Source organism: Elephantulus edwardii, unplaced genomic scaffold, assembly GCF_000299155.1.
Source record: "Elephantulus edwardii isolate Elephantulus edwardi_28Jun2011 unplaced genomic scaffold, EleEdw1.0 scaffold00003, whole genome shotgun sequence".
Taxonomy (NCBI): Eukaryota; Metazoa; Chordata; class Mammalia; order Macroscelidea; family Macroscelididae; genus Elephantulus; species Elephantulus edwardii.
In genome coordinates this window covers 8,987,357-9,009,196 of record NW_006399753.1, presented here as the reverse complement: position 1 = coordinate 9,009,196, position 21,840 = coordinate 8,987,357, and the positions used below count along the sequence as shown (strand labels likewise).

The 21,840-nt window shown below is 50.1% G+C and overlaps 1 protein-coding gene across 1 annotated transcript in view; it reads left to right on the top strand.

Annotated features, from left to right (window-relative positions):
* The first annotated feature begins 3,376 nt into the window (after positions 1–3,376).
* Positions 3,377–21,840, top strand: part of TG (thyroglobulin) — a 232,967-nt gene continuing 214,503 nt past the window's right edge. The window contains exons 1-8 of the mRNA XM_006879275.1: positions 3,377–3,443; positions 4,429–4,537; positions 6,753–6,850; positions 8,705–8,908; positions 11,976–12,135; positions 19,710–19,816; positions 20,476–20,619; positions 21,032–21,217. Of these exons, the coding sequence (XP_006879337.1) occupies positions 3,377–3,443; positions 4,429–4,537; positions 6,753–6,850; positions 8,705–8,908; positions 11,976–12,135; positions 19,710–19,816; positions 20,476–20,619; positions 21,032–21,217 (1,075 nt within the window). The remainder of the gene's footprint in view (positions 3,444–4,428; positions 4,538–6,752; positions 6,851–8,704; positions 8,909–11,975; positions 12,136–19,709; positions 19,817–20,475; positions 20,620–21,031; positions 21,218–21,840) is intronic.

Here is a 21,840-nt window from a genome sequence, read left to right as displayed (position 1 = left end):
CGCCTATGTAAGTGCCAGGCCTGGTCTCAAGTGGACTGGGTTCCTGCTGCCTTTCCTTTCCCCAGCACCCTACCTCCCAGGGTGGGTCCTGGCCTGCTCACAGCTGAGTCCCTGAAATACCAAACTCAGTGGAGCAGAGACAGCCCTGACATGGGCCCACATGATCCCCAAGCCCAGCTTCCTAGGACCTCTGCCAGCGAGCGTGACTCAGCGTAGGACCAGCCTTGGAAGATGTGTGCAAGGGCTTCAGGAAAAATTAGGGTCTGGGCTTCCAGGCCCACCTCTCTCCTCACTTGTGATAAGACTCACCTGCTTGACAACACGTGTGGAGAGGGAAATGGCCCCGGTGGTCAAGCCTGCGTGCAGAGCCAGCAGCGGCCCTCCTGCTCCTCTGCTGGGTTGCAACATGGCTTGGGTGCCGGGGTAGCTGGGGCTGAAGTCAGTGGTGACACTGTTGCCCCAGTCTGTCCTCGACATCCAGCTCTCCATTCCCCTCCCCACCCCTGGTTCCTTCCCTGAGACTCTCCAAGGTGCCTCTTCCTGGACTTGAGAGGAAGAAGTCCTTGGGGGGGGGCATTTCATCTCCATCCTTGCATCTGGGAAGCATTTCTTGGGGCTGCCCCAGCACCTGCAGAAGGAGCCTCAGGGAGGGTCAGAGAGAGAGTGAGCCTCAGCGAGGGCCAGGGGTGGAGGTGGAGAGACCAGTGAGTTAGGAGGTGGTTTCAGTGGAGAACTCAGAGGGCGGTGGTTTGAGCCCACCCAGCTGTTCCATGTAAGAACAAGGTGGCAATCATCTTCTGGAAAGATCCCAGCCTCGAAAACCCTATGGGGCAGTCCTGCTTGGCCCCACAGGGCCGCTGTGAGTTGAGATTGACCAGCTAGTCCAGGGGCAGTGAGGACCTGAGCAAGGTCACTTACTCACTTGTTGCTGTGGCGTCAGAATTGACCCACAGCCGGCCATGTAGCAGGCTTTTGCAGGCTCTACTTCATGTAGGAGGAGGTTGTCCCTGGATTTGAACCATATTCCTTTGGGTTGGCAGCATAATTCCTTACCACTAAGCCTGATATAGGCCATGGCCTTTGCAATCAATTGTTATGCATCAGAGAGTTGGACAATGACTAGGGAGGATAGAAGGAGAATTGATGTCTTTGAGCTGTGGTGCTGGAGAAGAGTATTGAATGTACCATGGACTGCTAGGAAAACAAACAGATTCATCCTGGAGAGTGTTAAACCAAGCTACTCCTTGGAGGCAAGGACTTTGGGGCTTTGTCTGACATACTTTGGGCATGTTGCAAGGAGGGACAGGTCCTTGGAGAGGGACGTCATACTTGGGAGGGTGGAGGGACGGCGCAAGAGGGGAAGACCCTCTATGAGGTGGATTGATTCAGTGACTGGGGTAATCGGGATGGGTGTGTCAGAGGCAGTGCAATTGGCACAGGATAGAGCAGGGTTTAGGGCTGTTGTACATAGGTTTGCTATGAGTCGCAAACGACTCGACGGCACATAACAACAACAATAAGAAGCCACCAGAAGCCCAGGGCTTCCTTTCTCGTGATTAGCAAGTGTTTTCCCAGGGCTCGACTGGATGGAACTCGTGCTTTGAGCACTGTGCTTTCTGTTCACTCATTTGCTCACCCAGCAACGTTTAGGAAAGGCTTCCTGGGTCCCAGGGTCTGTTCTAGGACCCAGGCACTTGTAGGTGACTGAGATAGACAAACATCTGCACCCTCAGAGCCCATGTTCTAGTGGGCAGACAGATGGTGAAGTCTGACAAAGCGTCTCAGTTGTCTAGACACAAGTGGATGACTCTAACAAAGAGAAATGTGTTCCATCCTAGTTCAGGAGGCTGGAAGTCCAATTCCAGATGTCAGCCCCGAGGGAAGGGCCCCCTCCATGTCTTCCCTAAGGGAAGGCCCCCCTTTGTGTCTCCCCTAAGGGAAGGTCCCCCTGTGTGTCCTGGTTCGCAGCCCTAAGGGACGGTCCCCCTTTGTGTCCTGGTTCGCAGCCCTAAGGGAAGGTCCTCCTGTGTGTCCTGGTTCGCAGCCCTAAGGGAGGGTCCCCCTCTGTGTCTCCCTGAGGGAAGGCCCCCTCTGTGTCTCCTGGTTCGGAGAGTTCCCAGCAAAGGATGCACTGCTCTCCTGGCTCATCTTTGTCCACAGTGCTGAGCCTTCTCTTCTCTGGCTCTCTCTCCTTTTATCTCTTATGAGACAAAGCTGATGCAGGCCACGCCCCAGAGAAAAGCTTCTGTTGCCCGGGATCATGGCTGTGACTTGACTAAGGCTACTGCATGCTGCCCTGATCTCCTTGTAAATGATTGCATCATTGTATTAGATGACATCTTGGGAGCGGTTATATCATTTCCTGCTGCCTCTAATCCTAACATCACAGAAGTAAAGATTTACAACCCGTGATTACATAATAGAGAGCGCTGGTAGCCTAGTCCATTAAGAGCTGTGCTGCCAATTCCAAAGGCCACACCTTTGCGGTTCGAATCCACCGGTGGCTCCAAGGGAAAAAGATGAACATGATCCTTCTGTGTGATTAACAGCCTCAGAAACCTCATGGAGAATCAGTTATGATTCGAGGGTAGTGAGTTTGAGTGTTGTGTTTAAGTGCGTAATACTGGCAGTCACGGACTAGACAGGTTGGCACACATTTTGCGGGGACGTAATTCAATCCGTGCCACTGAGATAACATCAGGCTCTGATGATCAGCGTGCACATCATTCCCCGGGTGGCTGGCAAGGGGCAGCTTACTTCAGAACGAGCAGAGGCAGCGCTGGATTCTGGATGCTGCGGACAGGCACTGAGTAGCTTCTGAGGCATCCTGAAAAGACTCTATTCTATGGTGTCCTGTGCTGCCTGCCCAGACCTTCCTGAGAGAGGGTCTTGAGGAATGAGAAAGCAGGGAGGGAGGGACGGAGAAAGGAAAAAAAGAGAGGGAAGGAGGGAGGGAGGCAGGAGAACAGAGGAAAGAAGAGAGGAGGCTGAGACAGAGGAAGAGAGAGGGAGAGAGTGGAGGGAAGTCAGGGAGAGAGGGCGGAAGAGAGGGGAGGGAGGAGGGAGCCCAGGGAGGAAAGGCCATGGTGCACCTGCCACAGTGGTGCGTGGAGCTCGGGGCCCACAGGCCAGAAAGCCTGGCCCAGGGCTGCTCCCCATGTGGGTGAGCTCAGGCCTCACTGGTCTCATAAGTGTCCTCGAAGAGGTGGGTGCCGATGGAGAGTACTTCTCAACGCCCACAATTCAGGGATCACCGCGTTCCTAAGGATCCTCCAGGGAGGCCCTTCACCAGCACCAGGCTCATAAAAGCTTCCTGACCAGAGGATCCCAGTGGGCAGTGGCTTCTACCCCTTCATCCCTGGAAGGGGCCAGGACAATGGCCCTAGTTCTGTGGGTCTTGGCTCTGCTGAGCTCGGTCTGCTCCACGGGGGCCAACATCTTTGGTGAGTTCTGATGTGGAGGCCAGAGACAGAGGACTCAGATCTGGGGCTTCTGTGTCCTGCTGTGCTCTGCCCCCAGGTCTCTGAAATGTGTCATTTTATCCTCAAGACACTTTGAGGTCAGTTATTTGCTTTTTCTTTCATAGAAGAGACAGAGGTTCAGAGAGGTAAACTGAATTACTTGAGGGCGAAGAGCTAGTGATTGGTGGATCCGAGATGGGAAGCTGTTCTTTTTGTTGTTGATGATGTTAGGTGCCTTCAAGTCGAGTACAACTCACAGCGAACCTATCTATGAACAGCAGACCTGAATCCTGTCCTGCCTCATCCTTGCTGTGTCTGACACACGTGAGCCCACGGCTGGAGTCATTGCGTCAACCCATTTCACTGAGCGTCTTTCTCTCCTTCACTGTCCTCCAGATACGATGTCTCTCTCCAAAGTCTAGACCAGACACCTGAGGTAGATAAGAGGTTGCTGGCAGGTAGTCAGAAAATGAAATCTCCTTGTGGAGTGAAAGCACCTAAGTTCTCGCCCTGCCTCAACAGCTTCGAAGCTTTGTGATCTTGGGAAAGGTTCTAAGCCTTGATTTCCTCACTGGGAAAACAAGCAAATGCTTGTGATGTCTGAGGATGATAGCACATAGGCCAGCGTTCTCAATGGGAAATACAAGTTGCACAGGAGTTAGTGAGGAATCGGTATACCAGCTCCAGGCCAGAGAGAAGATCTCTCTGCTGGGAGAGACTGGAGAAATGCAAAGCCAGCTGCTGAACTGAGTCACTGCCCCCCACTGCAGCTTGGGGTGCATGGGGTGTGCGGGTGTTCCAAACCCTTCCCTTCCCATAAATATGCCGGGAAGCGGGCTGTCACTGCCAGGCCGAAAGCCACCAAGTTCCCGAGGATCCTGTGGGCGTGAGGAGCATCTGCACTGCTCATGCCCACATTTAAGAAGGGGTGAAGCTTGCCCTCTGATGCCCACTTTCCTTCCTGCAGAATACCAGGTGGACACACAGCCCCTGCGCCCATGTGAGCTGCAGAGGGAGGAGGCCTTTCTGAAGAGGGCAGACTATGTGCCCCAGTGCGCTGAGGACGGCAGCTTCCGGTAAGGCTTAATCCAGAGCTGTTGAGGCTGGGGATTCAGAGGGTGGAGACTTTAGCGGGGGCTCCAACCATAATGAGCATCTCAGTACTCTGGACATCCTTTCCCCACCCAGTGTGTCCATCTCCTTTGTCTTCATGTGCAGGTTGAAGGTGCTGGGCTCTGGTGCCGTATTTTATGTTATGTTGTTAAGCATGTTATGTTGTCATGCTGCTGCTGGAAGAGCTGGGGTTCAAGTCCTCAAGGCGTCCTGAGGGAGCGAGATGGAAAATCTCCCCTAACAAAGATTTACAGCCTCAAAAAGTGATCAACAGTTCCTACGAGTCAGAATAGAAATGAGCAGTGGGTTGGGACAGCTATTTGGGGAACTCCACTGGCTCCAGGGGTTAAAGCCTGTGGCTGCTAACTGAGACGTCAGTAGTTCAAAGCCACTTGCTTCCATAAAGATTCCATTTTTGTAAACCTTAAGAAATGGGTTTTCTCTGCTCTGTGGAGTTGCTTGAGTAGATGCAACTGGTTTGGGATGCTGCCTCTTGGCCCTAGAGGCTGCTAAACTTCAGGGTGAAGTGGCTAGGTGTGCCGGGGAGAGACCCCCTGACTCCGACTTCTTCCTGTTGCTGCTAGGGGCTCCGTGTCCCAGCAGCCCTCTGCACACAGACCACACAGTGGCTACCTAGTGTCCCGTCCTCACGGCTCTGCTGTGCTTCAGCCCTCACTGCTGCCACGGTGCCAGGCCACTCGCTGAGGGTCTTCCTCTTTCCCGTCGACTTTTTCAAGCATGATGTCCTTCCTCTGGGACTGGTCCCTTCTGACAGCTTGTCCAAAGCGTGCAGGACCAAATCTCTCCATCCCTGCTTCTAATGAGCACCCACGCTATACGTCCTCAAGACTGATTCGCTTGTCCTTTTTGTCCATGATACATTAACTTTTTTTGCCAACATCACAATTCAAAGGCATCTACTCTTCCTTGGCCTTCCTTTCTGAGCCAAAATCTTTCACCGTAATTCCTTCTTAAAAGGGGTGAGGTGAGGGGGTGAGAGCTGCTGGCAGTGTCCTCCGGTGCCCTCTAAGTCATAGAGGGAGGGAGGAGGTCTCTTGGGCTGGCGGCTGCCTCTCTGGCCCAGCTCTGCTCTCTGGCCTGTTACCCCCTCCAGGATGGACGAAGGCCCTCTGAAAGCTGATTTACAGCCACTGTGACACAAACATGGGTCCTGGAGTGCCCTCTGTGTGGAGTGCAGTAATGATCTAAGTGGTTCCTATGAGGAATCCATAGGGATCTGTGTAATGTGTGTGCAACCCACATGTCCCAGGAGGCACCAGGGGACTCCACGCACTCGTAAGAGGGGGCTCTGCGTGAGGCCTGTGCTCAGAACACAGCCAAGCCGCTCTCTGGACTCACACGCTCTCTTGTGCACACCTTGTGTCTCTCATAAGCCTCACACACAGAGATACAGAGACCTAGGCCCAGCCCAGCCCTGGAAATTGTGGGGTGTCCAGGAAGGGGCTGGGGGAATCTCTCCTCTTGAGCAGCCCACATGTTGGAGCTTTCTGTACCCCCTGCTCCAGCCGATTGCAGGTTCAAGCACCTATTCCTTGCCAGATCCGCTCTCTTGACCTGAAACAACTTTTGCTTTCTTTCCACCCTGTCCCCTTCCTCTTCTTCTTCCCCACTTCCCACCCCCAGAATAAACCCTGACCTTTCTGGAGGGACCTTTTACTGCCCTTGTCTGCCTGACACCCTATCCCTCCCTGTCCCCACCACGTGCTCCTGGGGCAACTAACTCAGCTCTTTCCTGGCCTTGTGCTCAGGAGACCTCACCACCCTCTGTGCGTGGACTCTGTTGCTGTCCAGCCCCCGCTGTGAGTGGCTCAGGGCTTGATCTGTCCCCTCAGGACCTCTGAGCATGGACTAGGGTGCTGCCTGTCCCTTCCCCACGGTGTTCTCTTAAGAAGTCATGGACAAGGGTGGGACCGGTCACCATTCTGTGTGGACTGGACCCTGCCCAGGCCTCTGTAGCCTCCTAGCACAAAGAGCCCCCCACACCCCCAACTGGAAATGCAGGTCGGCCCTGGGCACCCAGACAGGAGGGGGTCTTCCCCACCCACCTCTCAGTCTAATGGTAATGAATCAGAGCACGAGGGAATGGAAGAGGGAAGACGAGCCAGACTGTGGGCTGAGGAGCCGAGAACCGTGTCCCACTGCTGTGTCTGCCCTCAGGACCGTCCAGTGTCAGAACGGTGGCGGGGCCTGCTGGTGTGTGGGGGCCGACGGCGGCGAGATCCCGGGCAGCAGGCGGCCCGGGCGGCCGGTGTCTTGTAAGTGTGGATGGAATGGGAGACCAGGGGAGCCGTGGGGTTGTGAGATGGGGCAGGGGGCCCGACAAGGGAGAGTTGTGTCCTAGAACGAGCCTTGGACTGGCCTGCCCTTCCTCTTTGAAGGAGAACCTTCCTAGAACAGAGGGCCCTGTTATCCACAGGACCACCCTGAAAATCAAATGTGGCCTGTGGAGGGGGCTGGCATATAGCCAGTGAGTGGTTGGTGCGAGGTCCAGGCCAGGTGCTGACAGCCCCCCGTGCCAGAGGCCAGCGAGTGGCCCCATTACCAAGTTCAACTGCTCAGAGGTGTTGCTAACATTATGTAAATCTCTAGAGATACTGAAAGTATTATAACTTTCAGTTAAGATGTGATTCTGGTGAGTAGTCAAAAAGGTCAGTTCAAGCTGGTCACCTTGACATGGCATGTATGGGTGGACCTAAAACAAAGCTCTCGTTCTATGGAATAGTGCGCTGGCTGGAGCCCAGATGGTCCCACTGCCATCCACATGCATGGACTGGTCCACATCACCCACCCCACCCCCGCTACAGAGCCTTGTCTGTCAGGTGCTTGGACCTGCCTCCCACGTCACTGTGAGGTTTACGCATGGCTAGAAGACCATAGGGAGCTCTGGTGGCACAGTGGTTAAGTGCTTGACTGTTCATGAAAGAGTCACCGGTTCAAACCCACCAGCTGCTCTGCTGGAGAAATAGGAGTCAATTTGCTTCCAAAAATATTTACAGTCCTAGAAAAACCCTCTGGGGAAGGGCTGCTATATATTCACATCAATCCACCAACAGTGTTTAGAGAAGCTGTGAAGGATCTCTGGTGGGGCAATGGTGAAAGTCCTCAGATGCTCACTGAAAGGTCGACGGTTCAAAACCACCAGTCACACTCCCTGAGAACAAGATGCGGCAGTGAGCTTCCAAAGAGATCTACATCCTTGGAAGCAGGAAGGAGCAGTTCGGCTCTCTCCCACAGGGTCATCACGGTTCCAAGTTATTTGTATAATTAGGTTAATCCCCAAATACAGTCACTGGGAGTCAGAAACAACTCTATGGCACTGGGCCCTTGGGCGACCCAAATGGTTTGTGACAGCTGAAAAGTTGGCATTTCCAACCCATTCAACAGTCCTGCAGCAGAAAGGGTCCCCAAAGAGTACAGCCAAGAAACCTCTGGAACTCAAGCTGATCCAAGTAACACGTGGGCTCGCCAGGACTTAGAACTAACTGACTGGAGGGCAATGGGCCTGTTGTTTAGGGGAAGGGCTCAGAACAAGAGGTACATAGAGGGATTTGATACACAGTGGTAACTGTTACTATCACAGCCTAGGCACACAGGAGGGACTCAGTTCACAGCAGTAACTGTTAATGTCACAGCCTAGACACACAGGAGGGAGTCAGTCCACAAAAGTAACTGTTAATGTCACAGCCTAGATACACAGGAGGGAGTCAATCCACAGCAGTAACTGTTAATATCATGGAGACCTCAGCCGGCTATATAAGTAAGGTGCAGTCCAGGTCCACACAGGGTCAAGCCCTCTGCGCACACACGCAGCTCAGGCTCAGATGAACCCGTGTACTCCCTCGCCTGCCTCCATCCACACTCCTCCCAGCGACCATGGACAAGGTTATCCAGCCGACGGAGTGACACTTCTGAGATGTGCCCTGGTGTGACGGTCTGATACCATCCACATTGGAGCTGGCAGGGCTTTATGACAAGCTGGAACCTCAGACGTTGCTTGGTGGGATTTTAGATGGGACTTTGTGTCCCTCAAGGGAGGGACTGTGTGTCTGAGGCCAGGATGCCTGTGTGTCTCGTCAACACCCCCTCTGCCTGTCCTCTTCACGCCCCAGGCCTGTCCTTCTGTCAGCTGCAGAAGCAGCAGATTCTGCTGAACAGCTACCTCAACAGCACGGCCATGTCCTACCTGCCCCAGTGTGAAGACTCAGGAGACTACGCACCCATCCAGTGTGACGTGTGGCAGCTGCAGTGCTGGTGTGTGGACACGGAGGGCATGGAGGTGTATGGGACCCGCCAGCAGGGCCAGCCAGCGCGCTGTAAGTGTCACTGTGTCCCAGAGTCGGGGGTGGTGGGGTAGCGGGTGGCTGTGTGTGTGTGTGTGTGTGTGTGTGTGTGCAGATTCAACACAGGCGCTGCAGCTTCTAGGCCTCACTGACAGACAGTGGTTGAATGCTCAGCTACTAACTGAAAGGTTAGCAGTTCAAGCCCACTGCCCGCTCCTTGGGAGAAAGCGGTGGCAATCTATTTCTGTGCGTATTCATAGTGTTGAGAAACTCTCTGGGGGCGGTTCTGCCCTGCTTTATAAGGCCACTGCTTCCACCTCCCCCTTTTCTTTTATCGTGATTTTAACAAAAATTTATAGAAAAGTTAGATTTTCATTTATTTATTGTTCACATTTTCCTTTTAAACAATTCTTTCCTTCATCTGTTTCAATGCGGTGTTCATGATTTATCCCTTCTTATCTTAGTTTGTCCCCAATGGCTATGTCAGTCCTATTTTATAAGAGAGGCCACAGCTTTTTTTTCCCCCTATAATTATATTTTATTAATTTTCATAAACATTTACAGAGATTTTGGGTTTCCATTCATTCATTGTTGCACTATTCTCTCTACCCTCCTCCCAGTTTGTTCTTGTCCAAATGCCACAGTGCTTGTCAAAGCCAGTTCTGATTAATCTTCTTTGTCAGTGTGTCCTTTGCCATTCCCTATCACTCCTCCCTGAGAGAGACTTCACCCTGAGTCATAAGGAAAAGGGGATGGCGTATTCTCTTAGCTACTTTCTGCTGAAAAGGGACGCTGTGGGTTTCAGGGTGAAGATCTTCTCTCACTACTCTAAAGGGCCCCTTTGGCAGTAGGAAACACATAGACTATTATGGAGATTGATTTTGGAATTTAGATGCACTCTTATTGATTGTGCTTGGCCGTACATGTTCATATCCTTGAAGATGTATCATGGGGGTGTTGCAACCTAGAAGACACAAATTTGACTAACAAGTTATAAGTACATGAGTCCAAAAATTATGGAAAAGTAAAAGAAAAGATTCTTTCATTGTTTTACAAACCCTCCCCCAGGTCCCCTCCATCATGTAGCCCTCGCTCTAGTCTCCTGTGATGACAGAAATACCTCCCTCCTCTGTTTCAGTGCAGTATACATTAAAAAGCCACAGCTTTTTAAGAAATAACCTTATTATGAGAAAATATATTTAAGAAAAACTGTCATTCTAACCATTTAAAAAGATTCGGTTCAGGGGCACTCATTCTCTTCACCATGCTGTGTGACCCTCATTTCTGCCCATTTCCAGCATTTTTTATCTGTCCTCAAACAGAATCCCAGGGCCATGCAAGCAGTAACTCCTTTCCTTATCCTCCTGGCCAGCTCTGAGAAATGTTAGTTTCTATGTATTTAACGATCCTAGATACCTCTTAAGGGAGCTCTGGTGGCTTAGTGGTAAGGAGTTGTGCTATTAACCCAAAGACACAGGGTTCAAACCCACTCGCTACTCATCGAGAAAAAAAAGTTGGGAAATCTCCTGTGCAATTTACCAACTCTAAAAACTCATTGGAGGGTCAGGTGTGAATCAGGTTTGATGTGAGGGTACATAACAACAGATATTGCATGTAAGTGGGATTGTATAATATTTCTTTTGTGTCTGAATTATTTCACCCAGTGTGAAGTTTTCAAGGTTCCCCTTTAAAATGAATTTCTGAATCGTGTCCATTGACTGGATGGACAGTAGTTTCTTCATCTAACCACTCATAGATGCGAGGTTGTTCCCACCTCTTGTCTATTGTGAATAATGCCTCAGTGAATCAACCCTTAGCCCATCCACCTGGGTCAAAACCTAGGAGGAGAATTTCTCAATTACATGATAGTTTTCTATTTAAATTTTTGAGGAACCACCAAACTGTTTGGGAAATGGAAGTATTTTTTTATAAAGCTTTATTACTTTATATTTATTTATTTAATTTCCATTCATTCATTGTTGACTTTTTACCCTGCCCACCCCTCCCCCATAGTTCACTCTTGTCTTTGAAGAGGAAAAGAAAAACTCTTTCATTGTTATGCAGTCTCTCTTCCCCTAAGTCCACTCCACTAGGCAGCCTTCGTTCTGGACTCCCATCATGACAATAGTACCTAATCACATATCCCTTTTAAACAGTTCTCTCCCTCATCTACATATTTATTTATTTTATCATGATTTGGGTGAAAGTTTATGGAGTAGTTTGGTTTTCCACTCAACAATGCAGTGTTTTGTGACATTGACCAGAGTCCTCACAGTGTAACAGCACTCTTCCTTCTCCATCCTTGTGTTTACCCACTCCACTCTTCCTGCCTGCCTTCTGAGCTATATCCCGAGGTGAATGTTGCCCTTGACACCTGCTGCGGCTGATTGTTCTCAGGTGTGTGCGCCTCCCTGGCGTTGCTAACCTTACAGACTTGTCATTTGGCTGAAAGCTGAGCCGTGAGAGTGAGCTCATTTCCAGGCCTGAAGGTGGTCCACGTACCAGTGTGTTTGTGTCTGATAGCAGTCTCCATGAGTCTAATTACGTCATACATGTCCCCGTAGTAGATAGTGCTCAGTGATCGGAAAGCAAGGGAAGATGTTGGGGCGCTCTGGTGGCCCGACCTTAGGCAGCTGAATTCTAACCCAAACCCAGTGCTTCCTGGCACTTCTAACCCATGGCTGCCCCTTCTCAGAAACCCGGGAACTCCCCTCCTGTGTTCTCAGAGTCTGAGAACCTGCTGGAGAGTCAGCTCTGAGTCGGTTCCCACACAACGACAGTAGCTTGGACTTGACTTTGACTGACTGGTGACATAGTCTGTTGCGAGTGGCACTGCTAACCCAAATGCCACCCATTTATGGTTCAAATCCACCGAGAAGAGATGGACAGTCTCCTCCCATCTCGATTTACAGCCTCAGGACCCCTGGTGGAGGGTCGCTAGGATACAAAACTGACCGGATAGCAGCGCGTTTTCAGGCTCCCACTGCAGACCTGAGTCACCAGCTGGGTGCCTAACTGTCATAGTGTGTGTGGTGTGCACCCACGTATGTGCACAGAAGACACCCCCACTCACGCCTTGATCGTCCCCCAATATGTCTAGGCCCCAGGAGCTGTGAGATCAGAAACCGCCGCATCCTCCACGGAGTTGGGGACAGGTCACCCCCGCAGTGTTCCTCAGAGGGGGACTTCATGCCCGTCCAGTGCAAGTTCGTCAACACCACAGACATGATGATTTTCGATCTGGTCCAGAGCTACAACAGGTAAGGGGTGCCGTCGCTGGGCCCTGCTTACTTCACATCCCTCACGGACGCCCTGGCTGCTGGGGGGCTGGGGCTCCAAGGAGTGGCGTGAGTGGCCTCTGAGGGAGGGGAAAAGGCCTGACTCAACAGATACGTTAAATAATAGACCTGGTACAAACAGCCTCAAAAGTTGGGCAAGACTGATATTATCCAGCTGTCAACAAAGGAAGGAATGTGCAGAAATGTGAAGGTCTCATTAAGGAAAATAATATTTATCTATTTTGTAAATTATGTACACAAACAAATTAATCATCTAGACGATTGGATTAATAAATATAAAAATGGAAGAGTCATCAGTTATTTAAATGATGACTTGGCTCTTTTAAGGAATGCTCCCAGACTTGAGTTCTAACGGAAGGTTCTGAGTTAAAAGTCTGTAAGAATTTCCATCTATGAATTACCTTTTTCTGGGTACCCTGGCCATGCCATGTCTGACTTCCAAAGCAGTCAGTGTTTTCCCCTCTGTAGCCTGGTGGCCTAGCAGGTTAAGCATTGCCTGATAACTGGAAGGTGAGCAGTACGAGTCCACAGGCTGTTGAGTGGGAGAAGGTGGAACAATCTGCCCCCAGAAAGATTTATAGCCTCTGACACCATGTGGAGGGCCGCCTGGAGCAGAATCAACACAACACCTGGGGGTTTGCTTTCCTATGTAGGTGTCCGTGGTCTAGCACATAATGTGTTGGCATGCTAAGCAGTAGGTCAGTGGTTCGAACCCACCAGATGCTACCTGAGAGAAAGATGGGCAGTCTCCTCCCACAGAGATTTATAGCCTCAGGTGGAAACCAGCTGGCGGGTTGTCATAATTCAGAACTGACTGGCTGACAGTGGCGTAGGTTTGGCTCTGGTTTGGTGAAGAGGAGATTCTGAGGCCGTGCTGGGTGAGGGTCGCACATCAGCCGACATGAGTGGGTCCCGCCCCACAGACCTGCCTGTTTCAAATGCATCATATTTCATTTTTGTTATTGTGATTTGGGTAAAAATTTATGAAGCAAAATGATTTTTTTATTCAAACATCCATACATTATGATTTGTGACATTGATTGTAACATCCTGTATTAAATGCTAGAATATTTGATTAAGTTGAATACTGTAGAATTTTAATATTTTTTTAGATCTAAATTATTGTACATCAGTGATTTTGTGAATTCAACCCCAAACATAAACTTCTGAACCCCTAACTTTAAAGAACAAGAATAGGGGGGCTGTAGACCTTGTCTATGGCATCAGGAAGCTGGGCTGGGGAAGCCGTTGAACTTTTTGAACCAAGCACACTCCCTACTGTCCAGGCTTCGGTTCCCAGCTTGTCAGCTGCCATCTGCCTGTCTGCTCCACCCTTTTGTTAGAGCTGCCTGGTTCTGTGGGGTTTGTCCCTTCGACCTTCATAGTGACTGCCTTGCTGAACACAGGGACCTGGGTGACTGACTTACACCCTCCCTGAGCCTCAGTCTCCCCATCTGTGAAATGGAGGACTGTTCCCTGCTGGTCAGCCCCTGGTGAAGCTCTGAGATCTCATCTCTGCCACCATTGGGAAAAAGAAAATTTCCTTACAGCCATGGAGGGAGTTTTCCCAGCTCTCCCAATTTAAACACATGTACATTTGCGTTTCCTCCAGGTCTAGAGACCCACTGGTGAGCATAAGTGAATTTCCAAAAAGCACGATATTCTTGGGTGGGGGTGCGTGTACACGTGCGTGGGCGTGTGTGTGCTGATGTCTTAGTTCAAGGTCAATGGAGCACCCACTCATCAGCTACAGGGAAGTTTGCATCCTCCAGGTCTGATCCTGTAGGCCAGAGTGGAGCTTCCCAGAGTGTTTTCAAGGCTTTCTAGAATCTTCTTAGACTCAGAGAGGTGCAGATTTATCTTGTAGCATGGCTGGTGGATTCAAACTATCGACCCTTTGGTTAGCAGCTGAATGTTTTAAGCATCACGCCACAGGAGCTCCTAGTATACAAATGAGTAAGAAACCAGAGGGTTAAGGAGCTCACCTGAGGAGGACTAGCTGGGTGTTTTGGTAAAGTTCTTGTTTTGTGTGGTGTGTTATGTGCCATCGAGTCACAGCTGACTCATAGCTGAATCTCCAGAGGATTCTCAGAGGCCGTGAGTTGCAGGGAAGATCATTCATCTTTCTCCCAAAGAGCACCTGGTGAATCTGAGTTAGCAGTCCAAATCTTTTTTCCCCTTTCTTGAAAGATTTTGAGTTTGTTAAAAATGTCATTTTCTTAAAAAAACAAACAAACAAACAAACCATAGTCCATTATGGACTAACAATTTCTCTTTTCAGTGTCTTGAGCCATTTATTTGCCTAGATTAGTTTTTTAATTGCTATTGTTTATTATTAATTTTAATGACAATTTACAGAGACTTTGGATTTCTATTCATTCATTGTTGCACTTTTCTCCCTGGGTGGCCCTGGAGGACATTATGCTGAATGAAATATCTCAGTCACAAAAGGACAAATACCACATAGTATCACTGTTACAAAACAGGACTAACATCGTGGTTAGGGGGAGACTGAGAAAGATTGGATAAATAATGTATACTGCATTGAAGCAGATGAGGGAGAGAACTGCTCCAAAGGGATATGTGATTAGGTATTATTGTCATGACAGGAGTCCAGAACGAAGGCAGCCCAACTCTTTTCAGCAAAATTGAACTCCCTTAATGAAGATTGTGTGAAAGTGGGTGTTCAGCTGTTTTTTTTTTTTTTTTGTTTCACGCTGCTTCAGTTAATCTCAGGTCCTCCTGCACAGCCCGGAGCATGCAGCCAGTAGGACCGCAATGAATGCTTACTGGATGAGCCCATGAACTTGGGCCCATGAACTTGGTGGTTGCCATGCCAGGGAACAATTACAACTACATCCACAAGGGGGCAATCGCGTTAAATGCAAAGGTTCTAGACTGAGCCTCCACTGTTTAAAACAAACAAACAGAAAAATTTCCCTCTGAAACAGAATCCTTTCTGGTTTTTGTGAGCAAGAATGTCTTAGAGCACATTCTGGTGTAGGAAGGTCCTGGGAAGGGTCAGGTGGTTGATCGCTGGCTGAAATCAGGCATTTTCTGATATGCAGACCTGGAGCCGCCCGGGCCTGGAACCCCATGGGGACCCACGGTGATGGAGAAGGTTCTGGGAGATGCCCAGTTTTGCTGTTACACCCACAGCACATGGGACGGAAAGATAAACCCGTCACCGTGGAATGCAATGACAGTGGATGCATGTCAGTAACAGCGTTCCCAAGGTTGCATTGAAAATTGTAAAGCCGGGTGTGCAAACGTTCCTTCAGACTGAATTTTCAAAGGGGGGACTCGCTAGTCGCTGCCACGTTGACTCCAACCTATGGCTTCTTGGTGCACAACAGTATCCAGGTCGCCTGAACCCTGTGGCATCTTCACGATGAACCCATTACTGGGCCTGCTGGGTCGGTCCTTCTCGCTGGCCTTCCACCCATCATGACGGCCTTTTCTAACGATTGGTCTTTCCTGATGACTTGTCCAAAGTTAGCGAGGTGAAGTCTCACCATCCTTCCTTCTAGGGAGCATTCTGGTTGTATCTCCTCTGAGACTCGGCTCTTCTGGCGGTCTGTAATACCCTGAAGTTCTGGACCTGAAGGTGCTGAGCTCTTGTGCTCTGTGAGCTGGCTGGTCTAGCTCTGCCATGTGCCCAGAGGACGCACACTCTGCCCACAGGCCTCTTGCCCAAAGGCGCTTCCTCTGACTCTGCAGGTGGGCGGCACCCCCCTCCTCTGTCCCTTGTCTTGCTCTGTGATGGGAAGCCCACCATGCTGCTCTCAGCAGCCTCCTGCCTCTGCTGCTATTCCTTTACCGTCCTCTCTTGTCCTATAATGTCCCTGGTGGTGTAGCGAGCACTCTCTCTGTCTTTGGCCTACAAAGTTCTGAGCACAGAGACCCTGGGTCCAAAGGACTCTCTGTACTCTGCACGCTTCTTTCTTGATGATAGTGAGGTCTGCTTCTTGTGTCCAGGACGGCTCAGTTGAAGCCTAGAGGGCTGGCAAAACCGACCAGGCTTGTCTCTGGGGTTCCATCGTGTGCTGCTCTGATAGCTGCCTCTTTGGCAGTTCGATTCCACCAGCAGCTCCATAAGAGATTGATGGGCAACTTCGTCCCATTAATATTAGAGCCTCAACATTCCAGTGGAGGGTGGGTATGATCTGTAATCACCTGCCCACTTGAGTTTGAATCCCCTCAAAGGCCCCATGTATCTTGTCTGCGTTATTACCGGTCTGTTGTTGTAGGCCGCAGAACTTCCTATTCCTTTTCCTGCCTAGTCATGTAGGAGTCTGCTGGCAGAGTTGGTAGAGAGCTGGGCTGTCAGCTGAAAAGACGTATCTGGTGGCTCGTGGAGAGTCTCCTCCTACACAATTCACAGAAGTCCTGCTCGAGGGTCAGCTATGATTGGTTCCAACTCAACTGCAATGACTCGGGGACCGACTGGCCCAGTCATTTGTTGGGGGTACAAAGACCACGGCGGAGAAGGTCCCCACATGCTGGCAGAAGCATTGAGAGAAAGTGAATATTTAGTTTCTATTGTGCAACTCAAGGATCCCTGACAGTGCAGTGGGCTAAGTGTTGGGATGCTAACGGAAAGTTTGGTGGTTCAAACTCAACAGCTGCTTTTGGGAAGCAAGATGAGTCTCCTTGACGGCGATGATAATGAAGCTTCGTCTCACCTACTTTGAGCATGCCGCTGGGCAAGGCTGCTCCGTGGAGTGCAGCGTCACGCCTGGAGAGGTGGAAGGTCAGCGGTCTCAATGGGGTAGACTGACGCAGTGACTGCAGCAATGGGCTCAAGTGTGTCAGTGAAGGTGACGGTGACACGCGATGGGGCACAGCTCAGATCTGTGATTCATAGGGTCACGGTGAGTTTAACTTGACTCGACAGCACCTAACAACAACAGCAGTATTTCTTGTAAAACTTTACATTCTTGAACCCCTACGAGGCAGTGCTCCTCTGCCCTTCTGGGTCTCTGAGTCAGAATTACCTTGACGACAGTGGATTTTCAGTGTGTTTATGATACAACTCACTTGCATAACATTTTAAAATTTCACACGTACACAATCATAGATTAAGAACATGTAAGACAAAACAATTTAAAAAATGTGTATCCCTGAGGACATTATGCGAGTAAATATATGTCAGTCACAAAAGGACAAATACTGCATGGTGCCACTGTTTTAAAACAGGACTGACATCAGGGTTGGGGGGGAGACTGAGAAAGAGGGGATAAATAATGTATACTGCATTGAAACAGATGAGGGAGAGAACTGTTTAAAAGGGATACATGATTAGGTATTACTATCATGAGAGGAATCCAGAATGAAGGCTTCATAGTGGAGTGGATTTGGAGAGAGGGACTATATAATAATGAAAGAATTTTTCTTTTACATTTCAAAGAGAAGAGTGAATTATGGGGGAGGAGTGGGCAGGGAGAAAAGTGCAACAATGAATGAATGGAAATCCATAGTCTCTGTAAACTTTCATTAAAATTAATAACAATAAAAAGTAAAAGAAACTTAACACACTGTTTTTTAAAACAAACACATAAAAACCAACTAACCAAACAAAACCCATTGATGCCATAATGCTGAAGTGCTTTTATAGTTTTTGTGTTGCAGATTTATTCCATTCAAATTAGCTTATTTTGAGATATTAAATAAAAAAGCCACACTTGCTACCCTCCCACTCTCAGGTCCTGAGTTGTTACTGGGGATATTGCTTTTTAAGACAGATGCATTGACATGGTAGTAATCACAGTATGTGTTCCCGCTGTTTGGTATTTGGAAAGCTCCCTTTACCTAGAAATTTGTATCATCCTCTATTTTAGTATTTCACTTCATTTAAGAGGCTTTACTACAGCTTGCCTTTTAATATTCCTGCATTATATATTAAAGTTGGTTTCAATATTTTGCTAGAAGAGACTGAACAGCATCAGGCCTATTGGTGCAGCCAGTTGCTGCTGCTGCTGCTAATTTACGAATCTATTTCTCAGCGGAGTTAGATCCGCATTGTGTTTGGGTCTCCTGTGGTAGCTAGACAGAGGGGGAAGTAACCTGCCGATATGCAAAGACTGAAACTCCTCTCTGGTTACTACAACATGGCAACAACCAACGGCCTCCTCTTGGGAAGCTCTGTTGACCTAGTGATAAAGAGTTGGGCTGCCAACCCAAAGGCACATGGTTCAAATCCACTAGCTGCTCTGAGGGAGGAAGATCTGCAATCTCCTCTTGTGCAAGTCAGAGCCTCCAACAACCTGCTAGATGCTTAACTATGAGTTGGTTCTGACTCGACAGCACATACCAACGACAACCTGCTTCCTCTTGCTTCTGAGAGGGGAACCCAGCCCATCAGCTCCTATAGAAATGTCCAGGCCGGCCAGGACTTAGCCATGTTGTTGTCAGGGGCTATTGGGTGGGTTTTGACTCGCAGTGACCCCTGCCCAACGGAAGGAAGCACAGCTGAGCCCTGTACTTCCTCCGCCCCCCCCCCCCCCCCCTAGGCCCCCCCCCCCCCCCCCCTCTGCCTCCCCCCCTCCCCCCCCCCCCCGCCCCAACACTGTCCCGGTACCCATCATTGCTGCAGCCCCTGTGTCCACCCCTCTCATCGAGGGTCTTCCTCTTCCTCATGACTTTGGGCATTACTAAGCACGGCGTCCTTCTCTAGAGACTGACCCCCTGACTCCACTCCCTCCCCCCCCCATAGCATGTCCATCTACCTGACACAAAGGTCTCACTACCTCACTCTTAAAGACTTTTCTGGTTGCACTTTTTCAAAGACAGCTTTGTGTTTCTGGAAGCCTGTGGTGTATGCAACATTCCTCACCAACACCTAATACAAAAATGTCGTTTCCTCTGTCTTTCTTCGTCATGGTCTGTCTTCAGTGTGCACGTGAGGGGACTGAAAGTGCCATGGGCCTCTCAAGAGCGTGGACTTCCCTCCCTTCAACATCTGGAAGGACCGTGTAACCCCCATCCATGGTGTTGCGCTCAGTGTGTGCTTTTCCAACCACGGAGCTGAGAAAGGGCCTTCTGCAGGGTTTTTCAGGGTGGAATCTGGCTTCCTGTCAAGCTCTGCAGAAGTTTTCCAGGGCTCTGAGCTCCTTTGATTTCCCCAAATGAGATCATATATGATGGACCATATGCTTGGAAAGCAGACTTGACTTTTAGTCTCTCACGTTATATTCTGGTAACAGAACTCATGAGCATGAAGTTCATTGCCTGTCTCTGCCTAGTCTTGTGACACTGTCACGGCCATAAATTGTTCTCAAGCCATGAAGAGTGAGTACAGCTAATTAGAAGGTGACAGCTAAGGGTAGCCTTCTTTTTACAAGGACCAGCCTAACTCTGGCCAGGGGAAAGCAATTTAGGAAAGAAATTCATTTACTGCAGGGAGCGCGGAGCAAATGGGACGAGGCATGCAAACAGACATGACTTTTCCCAGATGGGGACTTGGCATGTGGCTGTTTGTCTGCAGGAGGAGACTGGCCGGGGGGGCTGGGACCCTAAATTGAATTCTCTCGTAGGTTTCCAGATGCATTTGTGACGTTCCGGTCCTTCCAGAACAGATTCCCTGAGGTGTCTGGCTATTGTCACTGTGCTGATAGTCAAGGGCGGGAGCTGGCCGAGACAGGTGAGCACACCTGAGTTAACCAGGAGGTTAAGTGTGTGATACACGGGAGAGATCCTGAGGCAGAATTCACAGCCTGCTCCCCTCAGCTGCTGGGGGTGTCGATGAAGACATAGCCCCATAAGCTCTCATCCGTGGTTCTTTAAGGACAAAGCTACCAGCCAGTGCGGTACCTGTGTGCACATTGGAGAAGAGCGTCCCCTTCTGGGCAGTGCAGCTCTGAGACAGGTTGCATTGCTTGGCGAGGGGAGTGAGCACAGGATGGATTTCAATCTCCACTGTCTCTCTCCAGGAACTCTGGTAGTACAATGTGCTGCATGTTGAACTGCTAATCCAAAGGTTGGTGGTTCAAGTCTGCCAGTCACTCCATGGGAGAAAGATGTTCAATCTCCTTTGCAAAATATTTATTGTTTCAGAAACCCAGTGGAAGGTCACTGTGGGTCGTACTTGACTCCATGGTCAGGGGTTACCTCCCTCTCAATGAAGCAATGCTGCTTTGAGCTGTGCACAGTGGTCCCAGGCAGCGTTACTTTGGAAACTGTAGGCAGACAGGGTGCACAGCAATGCTGCTGGGGCTCTGTTCCTTTCACTAGCTGTTTGCAGAGGGAAGCCAGCCTTTCCAAGTGAACCCAGCCCTTCCAATACTTGCTGTCTCTGCTCAGGTCTGGAGCTGTTACTGGATGAGATTTACGACACCATTTTTGCTGGGCTGGACCTCGCCTCCACCTTCACGGACAGCACCCTCTACCGGATACTGCAGAGGCGGTTCCTGGCCATCCAGTTAGTCGTCTCTGGGAGGTTCCGATGTGAGTAGTGAGTGGATGTGTCCTGCTCTGCACAGGGGGTGGGGGATCACAAGGCCTAGAAAGTCACCAAAATCTCTATGAAGGAGTGTGGTGGCTTAACGGGCATAATGTGTTATGTGGTGCATAATGTGTTGGTCTGTGAACTGAAAGGTCAGCATTTTGACTCCACCAGCGACTCTGCAGGAGAAACACGGGCCGTCTCCTCCTCCAAAGACCGGCCACCCATGGAGGGTCGCCATGAATTGGAGTCTACTCAACTTTAACTCGTTTTTCTTTTGTTTTGCTTTGAGGCTGTTCCAGTGGGAGTGAGAGGCTTTTCCTGGATTTTGACAGCCAGCAGCAAGGCCAGGGGGCCATGCGTCAGGTGTCCTGCCTTTCCCTGCTCTGGTCCTCACTGTCCTGTTTCTCATAGGTCCCACCAAATGTGAAGTGGAGCGCTTCGCAGCGACCAGCTACGGTCACCCGTACGTTCCAGCCTGCAGCCGGAGCGGGGACTACCGGCCTGTGCAGTGCCAGCGGGACGGGCCATGCTGGTGTGTGGACACGCGAGGAAATGAGGTCCTTGGGACGTCACAGACAGGAGGGCTGCCATCGTGTGGTGGGTTCCTGCTGAGGGCTTCTTCTCGGGCTCTGTCTGGTTGTGTGATTATGACTGTTTATCCACACAAACATCGTTAGACTCTCCAACCTGTCAAGTCAGCCTCTCCCTAAGGGCATCCCACCTGACTTCATCATTCATGTCCTGTGTGTTCTCCTTCCTGTACTAGATGGAGTTAAGAGTCTAGAGGGAGGTGAAGTGAAACGAAAAAAAGAATGAAAGTTTACAGGGACGATAGGAAAAGTGGAGACAGGCAGTGACATGGAGAGGGGGGGATTCTGTCTTAGAGCCAAGGCAAGAGAGGCATCTTGGAAGGCTTCCTGGAAGAGGTGATACTAGATCAGAGTTTCTAAAAGAAGGGTTTTACTGAAGGAGGAAAATAAGACAGTGTTTTCTCTAGAGAAGGACAAATGAAATTGTAAAGGCACAAATGAGAGGTGCTGGTATGCCACGGGCCACTCGGAATCTACAAGAAGGGTAGAGCAAGAAAAACCACCACTGGAGCATGATCAGAGAGGTGCCCTGAGCATCACCACCGGGGGGGGGGAGGGGGACGGAGAGGCAGGGCCGAGACAGTGAGCTCTTGAACATTACAACCAAGGCTTTGGGTTCATCCTGGAGTC